Here is an 18549-nt window from a genome sequence, read left to right as displayed (position 1 = left end):
GCCCTTCTTAAGCAACAACGAGATAGAGGCCTGTCCATCGTCTGCAGCAAGACACTCCTCTCATGTCCTCAAACATTCCCACCATCAACGGCGTCAGCTTATCCTTAAATCTTTTATAAAATTCGACTGGGAACCCATTGGGCCCCGCTGCCTTCCCTGCCTGCATTCTCCCCATCACCACCTTCAGCTCCTCCTCCCCCACGGACTACTCAAACCCTGCCCTCTCCTCCTCCCCCAACCTCAGGCACTCTAGCCCACCCATAAACTTCCTCATCTCCCGCTCCTCCTCCGGTTACTCCGACTTATACAAGTTCCTATGGAACTCCTCCTTATTTAACTCTCCCAGAGCCACCACCAACTCCCCTATCTTTTCCCGCACCCAAATTATCCCCCTCGCCGCGGCATCCCAACAGAGCTGACCGGCCAGCATACACCCTGTCTTATTCCCGTACTCATAAACAGCTCCCCTCTTCCTTCTCAACTGCTACACCACTTTCCCCATGGACAATAGGTCAAACCACACCTGCAACTGCTTCCTCTTTGCCAGGAGACCCAGGTCCTGGTCCCCCACGTACCTCCCATCCACCTCCAAAATCTCTTCTATCAGTCGTTGGCATTCCTCCCTCTCTCCCCTATTCACCTTAGCCTTAAACAAGGTCACCTCCCCCCTCACCACTGCCTTTGGAGCCTCCCAGACCACCGACCATGAGACCTCTCCCATGCAATTCGACCCCACATACTCCTCAATCACAGAAGCTCTGATCTGCCAGTAACCCCATATCCATTCTCCACCTTGGCTCTGGGCTGTCCCCTTCTCCAGCACCAAATCCATCCAGTGAGGAGCATGGTCCGAGATCACAATTGCTGAATATTTCATACCACAAATAAGTCGATCCTTGTGCACTGGGGAGAAAAACTAATATTCCCAATCCCTTGAGTGTAAAAAATCTCCATGGGTCCACTGCCCCATTTCCCTCATAAGCTCTGCAAGCGCCTTCGCCACTCCGACTGGATCAGCGAGCCCCCTTGGGACCTGTCCACCCTCTCTTCCAGCAATATGTTCAAATTCCTGCCCCTATTCTCAGCTCATGGATATCCAGATCCGGGATGGCACCCAACGCTTTCTTCACGAACCCTGCATTGTCCCAATTGGGGCCATATATGCTTTCCAACGCCACCAGCCTACTCTCCAATGCACCCCTCACTATCACGTACCTGCCCCCCTGATCAGCCACTACCTTTTTCATCTGAAACCTTACCCTCAGTCCCACCAAGATCACCACCCACGAGCCCTGCTATCAAACCCCGAATGAAACACCGGACTCACCCACCCCTTCCTAAGCCTCAGCTGATCCTTCACCCTGGAACGGGTCTCCTGCAGCATCACCACATTAGCTTTTAAACTCAAGTGCACAAAAACTCTAACTCTCTTCACTGGTCCCCCTAATCTCCTCATGTTCCATGTCACCAATCTGACCGGCGTCTCTTTTCCCCTCCCGCTTCCCCTATCCACCATCACCATTACCCCGGGCCCTCCCCATCCTTTTGTTACCATCAAACCCATCTTCCCCACCCTGCCCCCAGAATCATTCCCAACAATTCCTCTTGCAAACATCTCACCCAGTATCGATCCCCTTCCCCCACCGTTCACACCTCCCAGGTGCATCAAAACTTGCTCAACCAGGCTTCAATGACCGAGGCCCCTGCCCCCACCACACTCCTGTTCACTAGCTAACCTACGTTGGCTAGTGCGGTGATCCATGGCAGGTCCCCCCCTCCCCCTCCTCAGTAACCAGGCGCCACATGCCCAAACACCCACCTCCTTTAAACCAAGAAACAATACAGAACTGCACCCATAAGGAAAAAAGAAACCCAAAACACATGTAAACAAATCCCCTCCATTTAAGAGCCAGAAAATAAAGCCCCAATCAAATAGAAACCACTCCATAAGAAAAAGACCATCCCCGTCCCCGCCTCCTTCTGCACTGTAAATGCTATGGTTCTATAGTTCAATCGAGTCCAATCACAAACTCTCATCTCAGTCCCAGTCCTTCAGCCTTAACAAACGCCTCTTGCTGCCTCCACCGTCTCAAAATAAAAATCCCTCGAATTGTGAGTCACTCTCAGCTTTGCAGGGCAGACCACTCCAAATCTCACTCCACTGCCATAAAATGCTGCCTTTACCCACCTGCCTTCCCACCAGCTCTTGTTATATTCATATACCGAAATCTTCCCACTTCACATCTTGCCTGTTTCGCCCAGTTCAAAACCTTCTCCTTCACGTGGTAGCTGTGAAAGCAGACTATAAGCACCCTAGGTGGCTCATTTCCTTTAGGTTTTGGCCTGAGCGACCGATGTGCCCTGTCCAACTTGTAGCGGGAGCATTCTCCCCCTTCCCCCATCAACTCTGCAAGCACCTTCACAAATTATTTGGTCAGCCTCAGGCCTTCCATCCCCTCAGGCAGGCCTACAATTCTCAAGTTTTGCCTCCTCGACCTGTTCCCCCAGGTCCTCCACCTTAGTTGACCTCCGCAGCTCCTCACTCATCGAGGTGAACTGGTTGCTGTGTTGTAACAATGCCTCCTCCACCCCTTTCAGCTTCTCTCCTTGCTTCTGCACCTCGACCGGACAGCTTTATCACTGCCGTCTTTACTGGGGCAATTGCCTCTTCCACCCACTCTTTCAGCATGGCCATCATCTCCCGCCGAAGCACCTCCATATGCTTGGCAAACAGCCTCTCAAACTCCACCGACATCACCTCGGTCAGTGTCCACCATGAGGGGAGCAGTACCACTTGACGACCCAGTCCCTGCCATCTTTCTTCCTGCAGGACTCACAGCCTCATTAGCCGGTGGACTTTCGTTCGCCCTTTTTTCCAGCACCTTTCTTCTGGGGCTTCGACATTCCACGTCTTCCATCGGACTTCCCCTTCCATAAACTATCCTTGAAACCAGGCAATAAAAGTCCAAAAACAGGCAGGAGCCACCCAACATGCGACCTCCACCTACATGCCAACACCAGAAGTCACTGAGTCAATGTTTAACCAAGTCAATAACTTGGCTTCAATTCATGAGTGTCAACTTCAACTAAGTCTCACAGATGGACTTTACTAAATGTCTCCTGGAAGTCCTTCAGCGGGATTCTCCTTTGCCGGGATCTTGTTTCGCCAGCAACGCACTCAAGTCCGTGGATTTTGCGACGGCATGGGGTGCCCACAATGGGAAGCCCCATTGGCCGGCTGCCGGGATGGAGGATCCCGCTACCAGGCGGGAGGGGGCGCGCACCCAAAAATGGGTGCGACAGAACAGAGAATCCCGCCCCTTATATGCAACATATGGACATACTCCTGTCCAATACTTTAGTCACTTCAAAACATGTAATTGGGTTTGCCAGGCATTACCAACTCCATGCTAGCTCCCTTATCAACAGAACATTTTCAAGGTGTTCAATCTATCCAAATTATGGAAAAAAATGGGTCACCTAGCCTACAATCCCCTGGTATTCCTGTCTTGCCATGTGTAAATAGCAGATGCATGTAATTTTCAACCCACAGGAATGATTCATGAATTGATAGAACTTTGTAGAGGCCCTAACTTCAGTCTATCAATGTTCTGGTCTACTTTTAAATGCCTTGGATCTGAAACCATCTGGCCCCATAGATGACAGTCCCAAGATGGAGGGCTGGAATCTGAAACAGGTTCTGTTGAGTAAAGAAAAATGCTCTGAATTAAAGAGATAGAACTGAAGGGAACAAACTTGGGGTAAAACGGGCTTGATAGTAGTAAAGACCCAAGGAGGCAACCAAAGGCAGACACCATACTGAGGGCCATAAGGACAAAGACACCCGTTGGATTGGTGGTGTTCTACTTTTCACAGCGGAATATCTTGAGTGCACATGAAAGGTGAAACATGTATAGGAAGATCTAGGAGCCAGAGACAACAGAAGGCAAGTTTGAAACCCTCGAAGTGGATCTTTTTGAAGACATCCAAGTGAAAGCTTCATCTGGGGAGAATTCAAAGTTGAGTTTGAGTGGGATATTCATTTATGTGATGTGGGCATTGCTGGTAAGGCCAGCATTTATTTCCTTGGAGAAGGTGAACGTGAGCTGCCTTCTTGAACCACATCAATTCCTGTGGTGCATCCAGTGCCTTTAGAAAGGGAATTCCATGCTTTTGACCCAGCCAGAGAACAGTGATATATGGCACGGAGATGAACGTGCAGGTAGTAGTGATCGAATGTTTCTGCTGCCCTTGTCCTCCTACATAGTAGTATTCATGGAAACAGCTGTGAGAAACAGGAAGTTAGTTCATAACAAGCATCTTGGGAATGGGGGTGTACCTATGAGAAAATCATAGATACTGCTTTGGGTGGCTTCTGTTGCTTTTGGAGTGTTGCATACCTGACCGCAATACATCTATTAGTTCACATTTACACTTACCCTGAATACTAAACATAGATTTTGGATTATCTTTACAACTTTGTATGGGTGCGTAAAGGTATAGCTGGAATGAAGAAATAATGGCTCATTTATTGGTGTTTGTATTGAAATATTCCAATTATTTTTGTCTTGTGGAACCTAGTTTATTCTTCTGTTTAATAAATGTTTTATTATTTTGTTAAAAGTTCACACGCAAAATCTTGTTAATCTGTTTAGTAACTGCCCTCCACTTTCTAAAATAAGTACTGTCCATTAAGCCAGATTCCACTCTTGGGACTTGTTCAGTGGTAACATCAGCTGGACCGTAACACATTAACGGACTTGGTTTACAGTGGACAGTATTGATTGATTGATATTTATTATCACCGAAGTACAGTGAAAAGTATTTTTCTGCAGCCAAGGGAACGTACACAGTACGTACATAGTAGACAAAAGATTAATCGACAGAGTACATTGACAATGGTACAACAAAGTGATTGGTTACAGTGAGAAACAAGGGCACATAGGGCGTCGTGAAGTGTTCTTACAGGGAACAGATCAGTCCAAGGGAGAGTCATTGAGGAGTCTGGTAGCTGTGGGGAAGCTGGATGTGCGGGTCTTCAGACTTCTGTATCTTCTGCCTGATAGAAGGGCCTGGAAGAGGGCAAAGCCTGAGTGTGAGGGGTCTCTGACAAGCTGTCTGCCTTTCTGAGGCAACAGGAGGTGTAGACGGAATCAATGGGAGGATGGCAAGCTTGTATGATGCATTGGGCTGAGTTCGCCACACTGCAGTTTCTTGCGATGACAATTTGACCTCATTATATACTATACCTTACATATATGGTTATTATTTGACCTTTAGACAACTTACCAGCATGTGTTGAATGCAGACAAAAAACCACAGTAGACAGGGTAGTGACCTGAGGATGGTTGCCAGGAGGATCACTGAACGATCGGTCGTGCCATTCCTGTGGTGATCCCGATCACGGGAGGAGAGCCCATCTTCTATTTTGAGAATGGTGGCCAAGTTTGAAAATATCCACAGCTCCAGCGAGTCAGCAATGGGAGATGGTCAGCAGGCTGGGGAAACCCACGTGTCCGTGGTTGAGGGCTCACCCGTTTGTGTGGAGACATCCATGTCAGCTGGTGTCTGGCAGATTTTGTGCCGGGCGCTCGGGGTGAGCGAGACCCTGTGATTGAGGGGAGGCGAGGCCTGCACATTCCCATGGTCAGAAGACCCCCCCCCACCCCCCCGAATGTTTTGATCCCATTCTCGGTGCACCTGCATCCAAGGTTTAGTGTGCTGCTCTGTGATTTATCCGGGGAAATGGGGCTTGTGCGGGCCCGAGAGTTAATCTGCTGAGACGGGCCCTGCTGACTGCCCCCTCCCCTCACCCCCTGCTCGGGGTGAGACCAGCCTCAAGTTTTGGTTTGGTTGTGAGAAGGGTGGGGTGTACCAGACGGCAGGTTTTGTTTGGGGCCATACGGAGTGTCTGGCTTTTTGCCTTTTGACGTGAATTATAGTGAAATTGCATTCTGGAAAAATAATGGATTTTTAAAGCTAGATTTTGATACCAGCTGAAATAATGCATACTATTGGTTAAATTGGGATCTCTGGTGCCTATCTGTCCAAAACAAAATACATATTGCAAACGGGAAAAAAAAAAAATAGCAGTCGCTGCCATCTTTCAAATGAAAATAAATTAGGCTGTGTGAAGTTTACCAGAAAGAAGCAGCAGCAGAGAGGTCCCGCATCCTGCACGCACATTTGACGTTAAGCACCCTCCAGGTATGTGCTTTTGGCACCAAATCACAGAGCAGTGTTGCTTCCATTTTCTAGCTGCTGGCAAGCAAGGCAAGTGAACTGCGAAGATGAATGGTTTTCTTAAACGAAAGAGACAGCCAGAGACTCAAATAGGCAGTTTACCTATTGGACAGGATTTAACAACAGAATCTGCTCGACAGAGCTATTCAGCAGAGCCCAGGGCAGGACAGAGAATGTTAGTGTTTGTTCTGCGCACAGCTCCAGGGCCTCTAGCTAAGAATCTAGGAAGAGAAAACTTAAATTGGGAACAAAATAGTATGAAGAGTAGACTTTGACAGAAATGGTGGATGAAAAATTATTTTTGAGGTTGAAACCCCAGAGTCAGTTATTACCCGAGAGCTAACTCCAAATTAAAAGACTACGCTGCTGCAGCTGATCTGTAATATCCCATTATAGACACAGCAAAAGCCCATGAGCTGTCAGCATTCTGGGGTAGCATCTCCCAGGAGTATCCAGTGCCGAGTAAAACACATTTTATTCTATTGCCCTTCATGACTACCTACATGTGCAAAGTTGGATTTATAATTTTTGTAAAGGTGAAGACCGCACAAAGTAACTGGCTGAAGCAGCATCTGATATGTGCGTTGTCCTCTCGTCCTTTGCTCCTGATTCAAGTGAGATTGTGAGTACCAAGCAGGCTCCCCTTTCGCCTTTGGCATTTGTAGCTAAGGTCAGCTGGTGTGAGTCCTGAAGGTCAGCCGATTAGTAAAAGTGGGTCCCTGGGAAAGAAGTTTGAAAAACACTGCAGTAGGAAATCCCTCCTTTTTGGAGGGAATACCATATCTCAAACAATAGCCAGGATTACCTCAACAACATTGACCACAAATAAACGCAGCTAAAATTGATAGTCATTTCTAAAATGCAACATCACCCTCAAGCCATTCAAAGAAAAAAAAGAATCAAAATTCGGAACTTTATATCTTGGCTAGTTCAACTACTAAATATACAGGCGGTTTCAGTGCATTATTTCCTTTACTTTTATTTTAAAAGTAGGAATAAAATGTGATTTTATCAAGCCCATGTAAATAGAATTCTAATAGGCAAGTGTTCCAGACACTGGAAAAAGTGGTCTTTATTTAATTTTGATCAAACTGAAGATGTTGCATTGCTTTTGATATATTATTGTGCTGAATAATAGAATTCATTTGCTACACAAATAAATCTATACAGCTAAAGACAAGATGTAATAGTTAGTTCAAAAATATCTTGCAGCTTTGCATCAAAATACAGTAAGCAGTCCTGTCATGAAAATGGTTTTGAAAACAGGGATACAGAATGTAGATCGCGTTAAAATAGTAAATGTTATTACTCCCGCACATCACCCACTTCACATTGGTCCCACTTTCATTCAATCGTCATCTTCATCTGAATCTGGAGCTTGGTCCTTTTTCTCAGGCTGTGGTGGAGGTAGCTCAAGCCGAGCCCATAATATTGGCTCAGCTTTCTTCATAGTAATCTCAATCTTAGCAGGTGTCATACTCATTTGACTTTTACTAACATCAATGACCTTCATGGAGGAGAGAGAAAACGTTATTTCACTGCTTCTTTCCGACTGTTCCTTCAAATTAAAAATAAAATTCAGTTTTTAAACAAGCTCAATATACAGAACACCAGAAAACTCAAAAAATAGACATATTTACATTTTAATACTGGCTAGCATCAAACAAACTAAGACCGGGCTTTCATTAGCAAGGACCTCGGACCCATGGAATCGACATGGGGATTATTTTTTGTTATAAGTGGTACGTTCACTTCCGGTTGCGGCGATGCACTGCTAAGCCGCACGTTTCGGCAGCTCCCGTTCTAACGGACTTTTGGGCTCTTTTCGGGAGCCCCAACGGAAATTTTTTCAGACCAAATCCAGTGTGGGGTGACGAAGGAAGGCCCCCCCCCGGGTGTGTATGGAAAAGACCTGTGGCAGTGCCCAGATTGCGAAGGAGCCTCTGGAGCAGCGGCAGAGAAGAAAAGGAAGAAGCAAGATGGCGGCGGATGGAGCCCAGACGACATGGGGCCCGGACCAGCAGGAATTCCTCCGACGGTGTGTGGAGGAACTAAAGAAGGAGGTGCTGGCGCCGATGTTATTGGCAATCGATGGGCTGAAAGAAACACAAAAGGCCCAGGTGATAGAGCTCCGTGGGGTGAAGGCAAAGGCAGCCGAAAATGAGGATGAGATACAGGGCCTTGTGGTAAAAACGGAGACGCATGAGGCGCCACATAAGAGGTGTATCGAAAGGCTCGAAGCCCTGGAGAACAGCTCGAAGAGGAAGAACCTCCGGATTTTAGGTCTCCCCGAAGGAATGGAGGGAGCTGACGTTGGGGCTTATGTGAGCACGATGCTCCATATGCGAATGGGAGCTGAGGCCCCCTCGGGCCCCCTGGAGGTGGAAGGGGCTCACCGGGTCCCTGTGAGAAGACCAAAGGCTGGAGAACTACCAAGGGCGATAGTGGTGAGATTTCACCGCTTCACGGACAGAGAGGCTGTCTTGAGCTGGGCCAAGAAGGTACGGAGTAGTAGGTGGGAGAATGCGGTGATACAAGTGTATCAGGACTGGAGTGCGGAGGTGGCGAGAAGGAGGGCGAGCTTCAATCGGGTCAAGGCGGTGCTTCACAGGAAGAAAATAAAATTTGGGATGCTGCAGCCGGCGCGATTGTGGGTCACGCACCAGGGCAAGCACTATTACTTCGAAACGGCAGATGAGGCATGGACCTTCATCCAAGAGGAGAAACTGGACTAGAACTGAGAGACTGATGTTGGGGGGGGGGGGAGAAAGAGACAACGAGGTTGTTGTACAGAAATGTAAATTGGGGAATGGGAGGTTTATAGTATTGAAACGATAGACGGGGAATTTTTCTCCTCTGGATGGGGGGACACGGAGAAGTGTGGGCGCCGGTGGAAAAAGGGACGGAGAGGGGGGATGGAGAATGAGGGAGCTGCGCCATAGGGGGCGGGTCCAATAGGAAAGCGCAGGTTCTTTTCCCGCGCTATGGAGATGATGGCGGGAAGATAGGCGCAGGAAGGGAGTTCCACGCACAGGGGGGTCAAGGAGAGAACGGGGGAAGCCGGGGTCAGTTAGAGTTAGCTGACTTTCGGAAGCATCATGGGGGGAGTCAGGAGGGCTAGAAGGGGTCACGAAAAGTCATTGGCAAATAGGGTTAAGGAAAATCCCAAGGCTTTTTACACGTACATAAAAAGCAAAAGGGTAGCCAGGGAAAGGGTTGGCCCACTGAAGGATAGGCAAGGGAATCTATGTGTGGAGCCAGAGGAAATGGGCGAGGTACTAAATGAATACTTTGCATCAGTATTCACCAAAGAGAAGGAATTGGTAGATGTTGAGTCTGGAGAAGGGGGTGTAGATAGCCTGGGTCACATTGTGATCCAAAAAGACGAGGTGTTGGGTGTCTTAAAAAATATTAAGGTAGATAAGTCCCCAGGGCCTGATGGGATCTACCCCAGAATACTGAAGGAGGCTGGAGAGGAAATTGCTGAGGCCTTGACAGAAATCTTTGGATCCTCGCTGTCTTCAGGGGATGTCCCGGAGGACTGGAGAATAGCCAATGTTGTTCCTCTGTTTAAGAAGGGTAGCAAGGATAATCCCGGGAACTACAGGCCGGTGAGCCTTACTTCAGTGGTAGGGAAATTACTGGAGAGAATTCTTCGAGACAGGATCTACTCCCATTTGGAAGCAAATGGACGTATTAGTGAGAGGCAGCACGGTTTTGTGAAGGGGAGGTCGTGTCTCACTAACTTGATAGAGTTTTTCGAGGAGGTCACTAAGATGATTGATGCAGGTAGGGCAGTAGATGTTGTCTATATGGACTTCAGTAAGGCCTTTGACAAGGTCCCTCATGGTAGACTAGTACAAAAGGTGAAGTCACACGGGATCAGGGGTGAACTGGCAAGGTGGATACAGAACTGGCTAGGCCATAGAAGGCAGAGGGTAGCAATGGAGGGATGCTTTTCTAATTGGAGGGCTGTGACCAGTGGTGTTCCACAGGGATCAGTGCTGGGACCTTTGCTCTTTGTAGTATATATAAATGATTTGGAGGAAAATGTAACTGGTCTGATTAGTAAGTTTGCAGACGACACAAAGGTTGGTGGAATTGCGGATAGCGATGAGGACTGTCAGAGGATACAGCAGGATTTAGATTGTCTGGAGACTTGGGCGGAGAGATGGCAGATGGAGTTTAATCCGGACAAATGTGAGGTAATGCATTTTGGAAGGGCTAATGCAGGTAGGGAATATACAGTGAATGGTAGAACCCTCAAGAGTATTGAAAGTCAAAGAGATCTAGGAGTACAGGTCCACAGGTCATTGAAAGGGGCAACACAGGTGGAGAAGGTAGTCAAGAAGGCATACGGCATGCTTGCCTTCATTGGCCGGGGCATTGAGTATAAGAATTGGCAAGTCATGTTGCAGCTGTATAGAATCTTAGTTAGGCCACACTTGGAGTATAGTGTTCAATTCTGGTCGCCACACTACCAGAAGGATGTGGAGGCTTTAGAGAGGGTGCAGAAGAGATTTACCAGAATGTTGCCTGGTATGGAGGGCATAAGCTATGAGGAGCGATTGAATAAACTCGGTTTGTTCTCACTGGAACGAAGGAGGTTGAGGGGCGACCTGATAGAGGTATACAAAATTATGAGGGGCATAGACAGAGTGGATAGTCAGAGGCTTTTCCCCAGGGTAGAGGGGTCAATTACTAGGGGGCATAGGTTTAAGGTGAGAGGGGCAAGGTTTAGAGTAGATGTACGAGGCAAGTTTTTTACGCAGGGTAGTGGGTGCCTGGAACTCACTACCGGAGGAGGTAGTGGAAGCAGGGACGATAGGGACATTTAAGGGGCATCTTGACAAATATATGAATAGGATGGGAATAGAAGGATACGGACCCAGGAAGTGTAGAAGATTGTAGTTTAGTCGGGCAGTATGGTCTGCACGGGCTTGGAGGGCCGAAGGGCCTGTTCCTGTGCCGTACATTTCTTTGTTCTTTGTTCATGCTAGATGGGGATCTAGCGGGGGGTGGGGGGTGGGGGGGGGGGGAGAGAAAGAGGGGGGACTAACTGGGTTGCTGCTGCTGAGAGCAAGGGGGAGCTGGCAAGAGAAGAGGTGGTCGGGACGTGAAGGCGCCGCCTGGGGGATGGGTGGGTGCGCGGGACCCGGACGGAGGGCTGGCGGCCCCCCAATCCGGCTGATCACGTGGAATGTGAGAGACCTGAATGGGCCGATTAAGAGGGCCCGAGTGTTCGCGCACTTAAAAAGACTGAAGGCGGATGTAGTCATGCTTCAGGAGACGCATCTGAAGGTGGCGGATCAGGTTAGGTTAAGGAAAGGATGGGTGGGACAGGTGTTCCACTCAGGGTTGGACGCGGAAAATAGGGGGGTGGCGATATTGGTGGGAAAACGGGTGTCGTTCGAGGCTAGGAATTTAGTGGTGGATAACGGGGGTAGATACGTGATGGTGAGTGGTAGATTGCTGGGAAAGGAGGTCGTGCTGGTAAATGTATATGCCCCGAACTGTGATGATGCGGGATTTATGAAGCGGATGCTGGGATGTATCCCGGACCTGGAGGTGGGAAGCCTGGTAATGGGGGGGGGGGGGGGGGGGATTTCAATACTGTGCTGGATCCAGGGCTAGACCGGTCCAGATCCAGGACCGGAAGAAGGCCAGCAGCGGCCAAGGTGCTTAGGGGGTTCATGGAGCAAATGGGGGGAGTGGATCCGTGGAGATTTGCTAGGCCGTTGGCCAAAGAGTTCTCCTTTTTCTCCCATGTTCACAAGGTATACTCACGGATAGATTTCTTTGTTTTGATTAGGGCACTGATCTCGAAGGTGGCAGGAACGGAGTACTTGGCCATAGCCGTTTCAGACCATGCCCCGCATTGGGTGGATCTGGAATTAGGAGAGGAGAGGGAGCAGCGCCCACTCTGGCGACTGGATGTGGGACTATTGGCGGATGAGGGGGGTCTGTGGAAGGGTGCGGGGATGTATTGAGAGGTACCTAGAGGCCAATGATGATGGTGAGGTCCAGGTGGGGGTAGTATGGGAAGCGCTGAAGGCGGTGGTTAGAGGAGAGTTGATCTCCATTAAAGCTCACAAGGAGAAACAAGAGGGCAAAGAAAAGGAGCCATTAGTGGGGGAGATTTTGAGGGTGGATAAAAGATATGCGGAGGCCCCGGACGAAGGGCTATATAGAGAGAGGCGAAGACTTCAGATGGAGTTTGACCTTCTGACCACAGGAAAGGCAGAGGCACAGTGGAGGAAGGCACAGGGGATGAGATATGAGTATGGGGAAAAGGCGAGCCGGCTGCTGGCCCACCAACTGCGCAAGAGGATAGCGGCGAGGGAGATTGGGGAGTTAGGATTGAAACGGGAACTACGGAGCAGAGAGCAGGGAAGGTAAATGAGGTGTTTAAGACCTTTTATGAGAGGCTATATAAGTCCCAACCCCCGGAGGGAAAAGAGGGAATGCAACAGTTTCTGGACCAACTAAGGTTCCCGAGGGTGAAGGAGCAGGAGGTGGCAGGTCTGGGGAAGCCAATTGAGGTGGAGGAGGTGACTAAAGGGCTGGGGAACATGCAGGCAGGGAAGGCCCCAGGACCAGACGGGTTCCCGGTGGAATGTTACAGGAAATATGTAGACTTGTTGGCCCCGCTGCTGGCGAAAACCTTTAACGAGGCCAGAGAAGGGGGGACTCTACCTCCGACAATGTCGGAGGCGACGATATCACTGATCCTGAAGCGGGATAAAGATCCGCTGCAATGCGGGTCATATAGGCCTATCTCACTCCTAAATGTAGACGCCAAGCTGCTGGCAAAAGTGCTGGCGACGAGGATTGAGGATTGTGTCCCGGGGGTGGTGCATGAAGACCAGACAGGGTTTGTAAAGGGGAGACAACTGAATGTCAACGTTCGACGGCTGTTAGGGGTGATAATGATGCCCCCCAGCGGAGGGGGAGGCAGAGATAGTGGTGGCGATGGATGCGGTGAAGGCATTCGATAGGGTAGAGTGGGAGTATTTATGGGAGGTGGTGAGGAGGTTCGGGTTTGGGGAGGGGTTTGTTAGTTGGGTCAGACTCCTATATGGGGCCCCAGGGGCAAGTGCAGTTACAAACCGGCAAAGATCGGAGTATTTTCGGTTACATAGGCGAACAAGGCAGGGGTGTCCCCTGTCCCCATTACTGTTCGCGTTGGCAATTGAACCACTGGCCATAGCGTTGAAAGACTCTAAGAAATGGAGGGGGGTGGTTAGAATGGGGGAAGAGGAACGTCGAGTGTCACTCTACACAGATGACCGACTGCTATATGTGGCGGATCCTGTAGAGGGGATGACAGAGGTTATGCAGATATGGAGGGAGTTTGGAGATTTTTCGGGATACAGGCTAAATATGGGGAAGAGTGAGCTTTTTGTAAAACACCCTGGGGACCAGGGAAGAGGAATAGATGCCCTGCCGTTAAGGAGAGTGGAAAGGAGCTTCCGATATTTGGGGATCCAGGTAGCTAGGAGCTGGGGAACTCTACACAAACTTAATCTGACGCGGCTGGTGGAGCAGATGGACGAGGATTTTAGGCGGTGGGATATGCTGCCGCTCTCACTGGCGGGCAGAGTGCAGGCGGTAAAAATGATGGTTCTCCCAAGGTTTCTTTTCGTGTTTCAATGTCTCCCCATTCTGATCACGAAGGCCTTTTTCAAGAAAATAGACAGGAGCGTTATGAGTTTTGTGTGGCAGGGAAGACCCCGAGGATAAGGAGGGGGTTCCTGCAGCGTAGCAGGGACAGAGGGGGACTGGCGTTGCTGAACCTGGACGACTACTACTGGGCCGCCAATGTGGCGATGGTTTGTAAGTGGATGAGGGAGGGAGAGTGGGCGGCGTGCAAGAGGCTGGAGATGGCGTCCTGTAAGGGAACAAGCCTAAAGGCGCTGGTGACGGCGCCGCTGCCGCTCTCCCCGAAAAGGTATACCACGAACCCAGTGGTGGTGGCAACCTTAAGGGTCTGGCGGCAGTGGAGGCGACACAGGGGGGTGATGGGGGCCTCGGTGTGGTCCCCGATCAGGAACAACCATAGGTTTGCCCCAGGAAAGATGGACGGAGGGTTCCAGAGCTGGCAACGAGCACGTATTAGAAGACTGAGAGATTTGTTTATAGACGGGACGTTTGCGAGCCTGGGAGCCCCGGGGAACAATTTTAGATACATGCAAGTGAGGGCGTTTACGAGGCAACAGGTGAGGGAATTTCCGCTGCTCCCGACACAGGGGATCCAGGATAGAGTGATTTCCGGGGTATGGGTCGGGGAGGGCAAAGTGTCCAAAATATATCAGGAGATGAGAGACGAGGGGGAGGCGCTGGTAGAGGAGCTGAAGGGAAAATGGGAAGAAGAGCTGGGAGAGGACATTGAGGAGGGTCTGCGGGCTGATGCCCTAAGTAGGGTAAATTCCTCGTCTTTGTGTGCCAGGCTTAGCCTGATACAATTTAAGGTTCTACACAGAGCACATATGACGGGAGCAAGACTGAGCAGGTTCTTCAGAGTGGAGGACAGGTGTGGGAAGCCCGGCGAACCACACACACATGTTCTGGTCGTGTCCGGCACTGGATGAGTACTGGAGGGGAGTGGCAAAGGTGATCTCAAAGGTGGTGAAGGTCCAGGTCAAGCCAGGCTGAGGGTTAGCTATATTTGGGGTAGCGGAAGAGCCGGGAGTGCAGGAGGCGAAAGAGGCAGATATTCTGGTCTTTGCGTCCCTGATAGCCCGGCGAAGGATCCTACTTATGTGGAAGGAAGCGAAACCCCCGGCGTGGGGGCCTGGATAAACGATATGGGGGGGGGGGGGGGAAGCACTATTTTTTGTTACTTTGTTAGTTCACTATTTTATTTAAATAATGTTATTTATCAGTTATTGTACTATTTTTATGTTGATTTGTAAGTGAAAAAATTCTGTTTGAAAACTTTAATAAAATATATATTTTTAAAAAATAAGTGGTACGTTGAAGGCTAAAGAACACACAGTCTTGGGAGAACTGGAAGAGATTGGAAAAGGAGTGTAGCCATAAAGGGATTTGAACATAATTATAATTTTACATTAAAGACATTGAGTGGTACGTGAGCAGGGTTTAGTGTTGTATAGGATATGAGCAGCTTGTATGAATTTGAGTTCACAGAAGGTGGAAGATGGAAGGCCATCTAGGAGAACATTTGAATGAAGAAATCTGGAAGTGACAAGGAAATGAAGGATCACTTCAGCAGGGCCCGAGGTGTTTTTGAGAGAGTATATGGGATTGGTAGCTCATTTTGGGGTCAATTAGAACACTGATGGTGCAGTAGTTGGGGAGGGGGGATTAGAATTGAAGGTGGCCAATTTGTGGCATAGGCCAAAGATGATACAAATGCCTCAATGTTTGAGAATTCAATTTTGACAAGCAGGTTGACACCACATGTAGTGGAGGGTCAAGAGAGGTCCCGAACTGTCAACAAACATGTGGAATTGCTGCAGGACTTTGGTGGATGATGTTAACAAGGGCAGCGTGCAGATGAGGAAGAGATGACTGAAGTTTGGATTCATGGAACACTTGAACAGTGGGAGGAGGAAACATTATAGAAGATTCTCCGAATATGATTGTATAGGTAAGAATGGAACTAAGTGAGGTCAGTCCCCTCAACTGGACAAAGGAAGAGAGCATTAGAGAAAATGGTATGACAGACCTTTTCAAAGGTTGGATTAGATGTCACAAAGGGCAATAGTGAGGTGGTGGAATAATGCACATTGGTCACAGTTATAGATGATATCATGTTTGACCTTGATTAGGACTGTTTCAATGCTATCGCAGGGTAAACATCTGACCGTGGAAATGGAAGCATAGAGTTGCAGGAAAGATGGGAAGAGATTTGGAAGGGAGATTTGAGATTGCCACCAGAGTCTGCTCTTCTAAAAGGAACAGAGGTTGTGGAGGAGTGGTTGGATGGAAAAAAATAGGAAACTATTTACACTATCATTTAGCATGGGAATCAAGAAAATAATTTGGCGTCAGCAGTTTGGCAGGAATAAACTCAAAGAGAGGAGTCTGATATCGAAGATCAGCTTGGAGACATCATGAATTGAGACAGGCAAAAAAGTCGAATACATGGCTTCAGGGCTTGGTGAGAAAGGGAAAGGAGAATGCAGCAGAAACAGTTAAACAACTGATCTCAATCTCAGTGACAAAGTCAATAAGCACCTTGCACTTATTAATGTAATGATTAAGAACAAAAAATGCTCAGGGTTACTTTTCATTCCAAAATGATTGTCGAGTGCCAGGTAATGTTGACAGAGGACTGTATGGTTCAACCGGACTTAAAAAGGTGTCCAGCTAGACTTGGTCATTAAGCAGTTCTGATCCAGATAATTTGAAGTTTGCATCCCTGTGCAAAGATGGAGGCTGCACTGGGTTCAATGACCAGGGTAGAAGTGAGGTCGTGAAAAGTAGAGTCAGGTGAAGAGGTTTTAGTAAAGGGAAGGTTCATTACCCATGAGCCAAATTTCTGTGATGCCCATTATGTCAATGCAATCACTCACAATAAAGTCATAGGCCTCTTCGCATGGACATTATGGAGAGAAATGGCAGAAGGAAACGGGTGAATATTGGCCTGCTTGCAAAGTTCAAGTGCTGGGTGACAAATAGGATGGAGAAATCTTAACAAAATTAGCCTGCATTAAGTACATAGGTCTGGAAGCAGGTCAGAAACGAGGAATGGGTAGTTAGGATTGCTAATCTTGAGGCAGCAAAATATACTTTGATAGCCCACTTTAGAGAATGCCAGGAGGCACAAGGGTTTAGGCCATCGGCACTGAAGTAATTCGCCAAAGCACAACGCCTTCCAAACTAACGAGCTCTATCATCTAGCAGGACCAGGGTAGCAAGTTCATGGGAACACCACCATCTGCACGTTCGCCTCCAAGCCACATTATCCTGACCTGGAACTATTCACGGTCACTGGGTCAAAAATCATGGAACTCTCTTATCATCGTCATATGGGTGTACCTACACCACATGGGCTGCAGTGGTTTAAAAAGGCAGCTCGCCATCACCTTCCTGCTCATGGGCAATAAGGTATGGCCAGCAACATTTATATCTTGTGAATGACTAAAGAAAAAGTCAAGAAGAATTGACAATAGCAAGACGAAGAAAGTGAAGCAATATTGATGGGTTGGTGGAACAGACACAAATATGAAAGATTTGCAAAAATGAATCCCCATCGCTATGCTACCAAGACTTCCTGGAGCTCAGCTCCTACATGTAAATGGCCCAAGAACTTGAAATACAGCTAGAATCAGGAGCTTCAGGGCAGATAGAAATACCAGCAGATGGAAATGTGGAAAAGGTAGAGTCGTCAGCTATTACTTAGTTTTTTTGCTTGAACAAAATGTTTATTATCCTATTGCTTAAATTAAGTAACTGTAATAAACAGCACAAAACGTATCCACTCAAATTAAGTAGATTATATAGATTTTCAGTAATTATTCTGAGTCAGATTCTAGCGTTGCAGCCAAGTTTGAAAAAAACAATCAATAACGAGCAGAGGATCACAACTGAATTAATCTCAGCCATAATTGTAAGGAAGCATCCTTAGAAAAGGAAGTTATGATACTATAATTTCTAACGGAATTTCAAAAAATAGGTATTTCTCATAGTCCAAGTCATTGCATTAATCACTCCTAAAAACTTACAATAGGATCTATACTTACACTCCACAAGTTTACTTTATGTTCAAATTCTTTTCCCCTTTCAAAGAAAATGTAGATATTCAGCTGTAAAATTTAAAAAAATGATATTGATGTGCAGCATTAGAATACATTGGAATGTACATAACAGTCAGTACAAACAAGGCGCTGCATCAAAATGTTGATGGAGATTTGTTAGCAATGCACAGACTTGTCAAAATGTTCTGAAGTCAACAATTATATTTAAAAGAATCTGACTGGTGTGCGGAATTTAGATATTCAAATTGCCAAAGAACTATGCTTAATAAAGAACAGGTTGCGCAATTATTAACGGATAACAGACAAAAAAAGAAACCAGCATCAATGTGGGAAGTGCTGCAATAGAATTTGATTCCCAACTTTCAGTTGTATTGAAAGGGCTATTGGATCAGGCACTTCTACTTTGTGGTGTCCCGAGAGAAACATTTACACAGGCCTGCAAAACAAGTGCCTAGTTGCACCTATGCATAAATACAAATTAAAATTGGTTGCAGATGATTAAACATATCATCCCATATTTATAATTTAGCGTTGATAAAGGACGAGCACAAGTTAAAATTTATACAAAAACAAGTGCCGT

The 18549-nt window shown here is 47.7% G+C and overlaps 1 protein-coding gene across 1 annotated transcript in view; it reads right to left on the bottom strand.

Annotated features, from left to right (window-relative positions):
* Positions 1–7290: 7290 nt before the first annotated feature.
* Positions 7291–18549, bottom strand: part of LOC140391697 (cysteine and histidine-rich domain-containing protein 1-like) — a 65130-nt gene continuing 53871 nt past the window's right edge. Inside the window, exons 10-11 of the mRNA XM_072476458.1 lie at positions 17955–18017; positions 7291–7750 (exon numbers count right to left, since the gene is read on the bottom strand). Of these exons, the coding sequence (XP_072332559.1) occupies positions 7592–7750; positions 17955–18017 (222 nt within the window). The 3' untranslated portion in view covers positions 7291–7591. The remainder of the gene's footprint in view (positions 7751–17954; positions 18018–18549) is intronic.

This window comes from Scyliorhinus torazame, chromosome 15 (genome assembly GCF_047496885.1).
Source record: "Scyliorhinus torazame isolate Kashiwa2021f chromosome 15, sScyTor2.1, whole genome shotgun sequence".
Lineage (NCBI taxonomy): Eukaryota > Metazoa > Chordata > Chondrichthyes > Carcharhiniformes > Scyliorhinidae > Scyliorhinus > Scyliorhinus torazame.
This window is presented reverse-complemented; position numbering and strand designations above follow the sequence as displayed.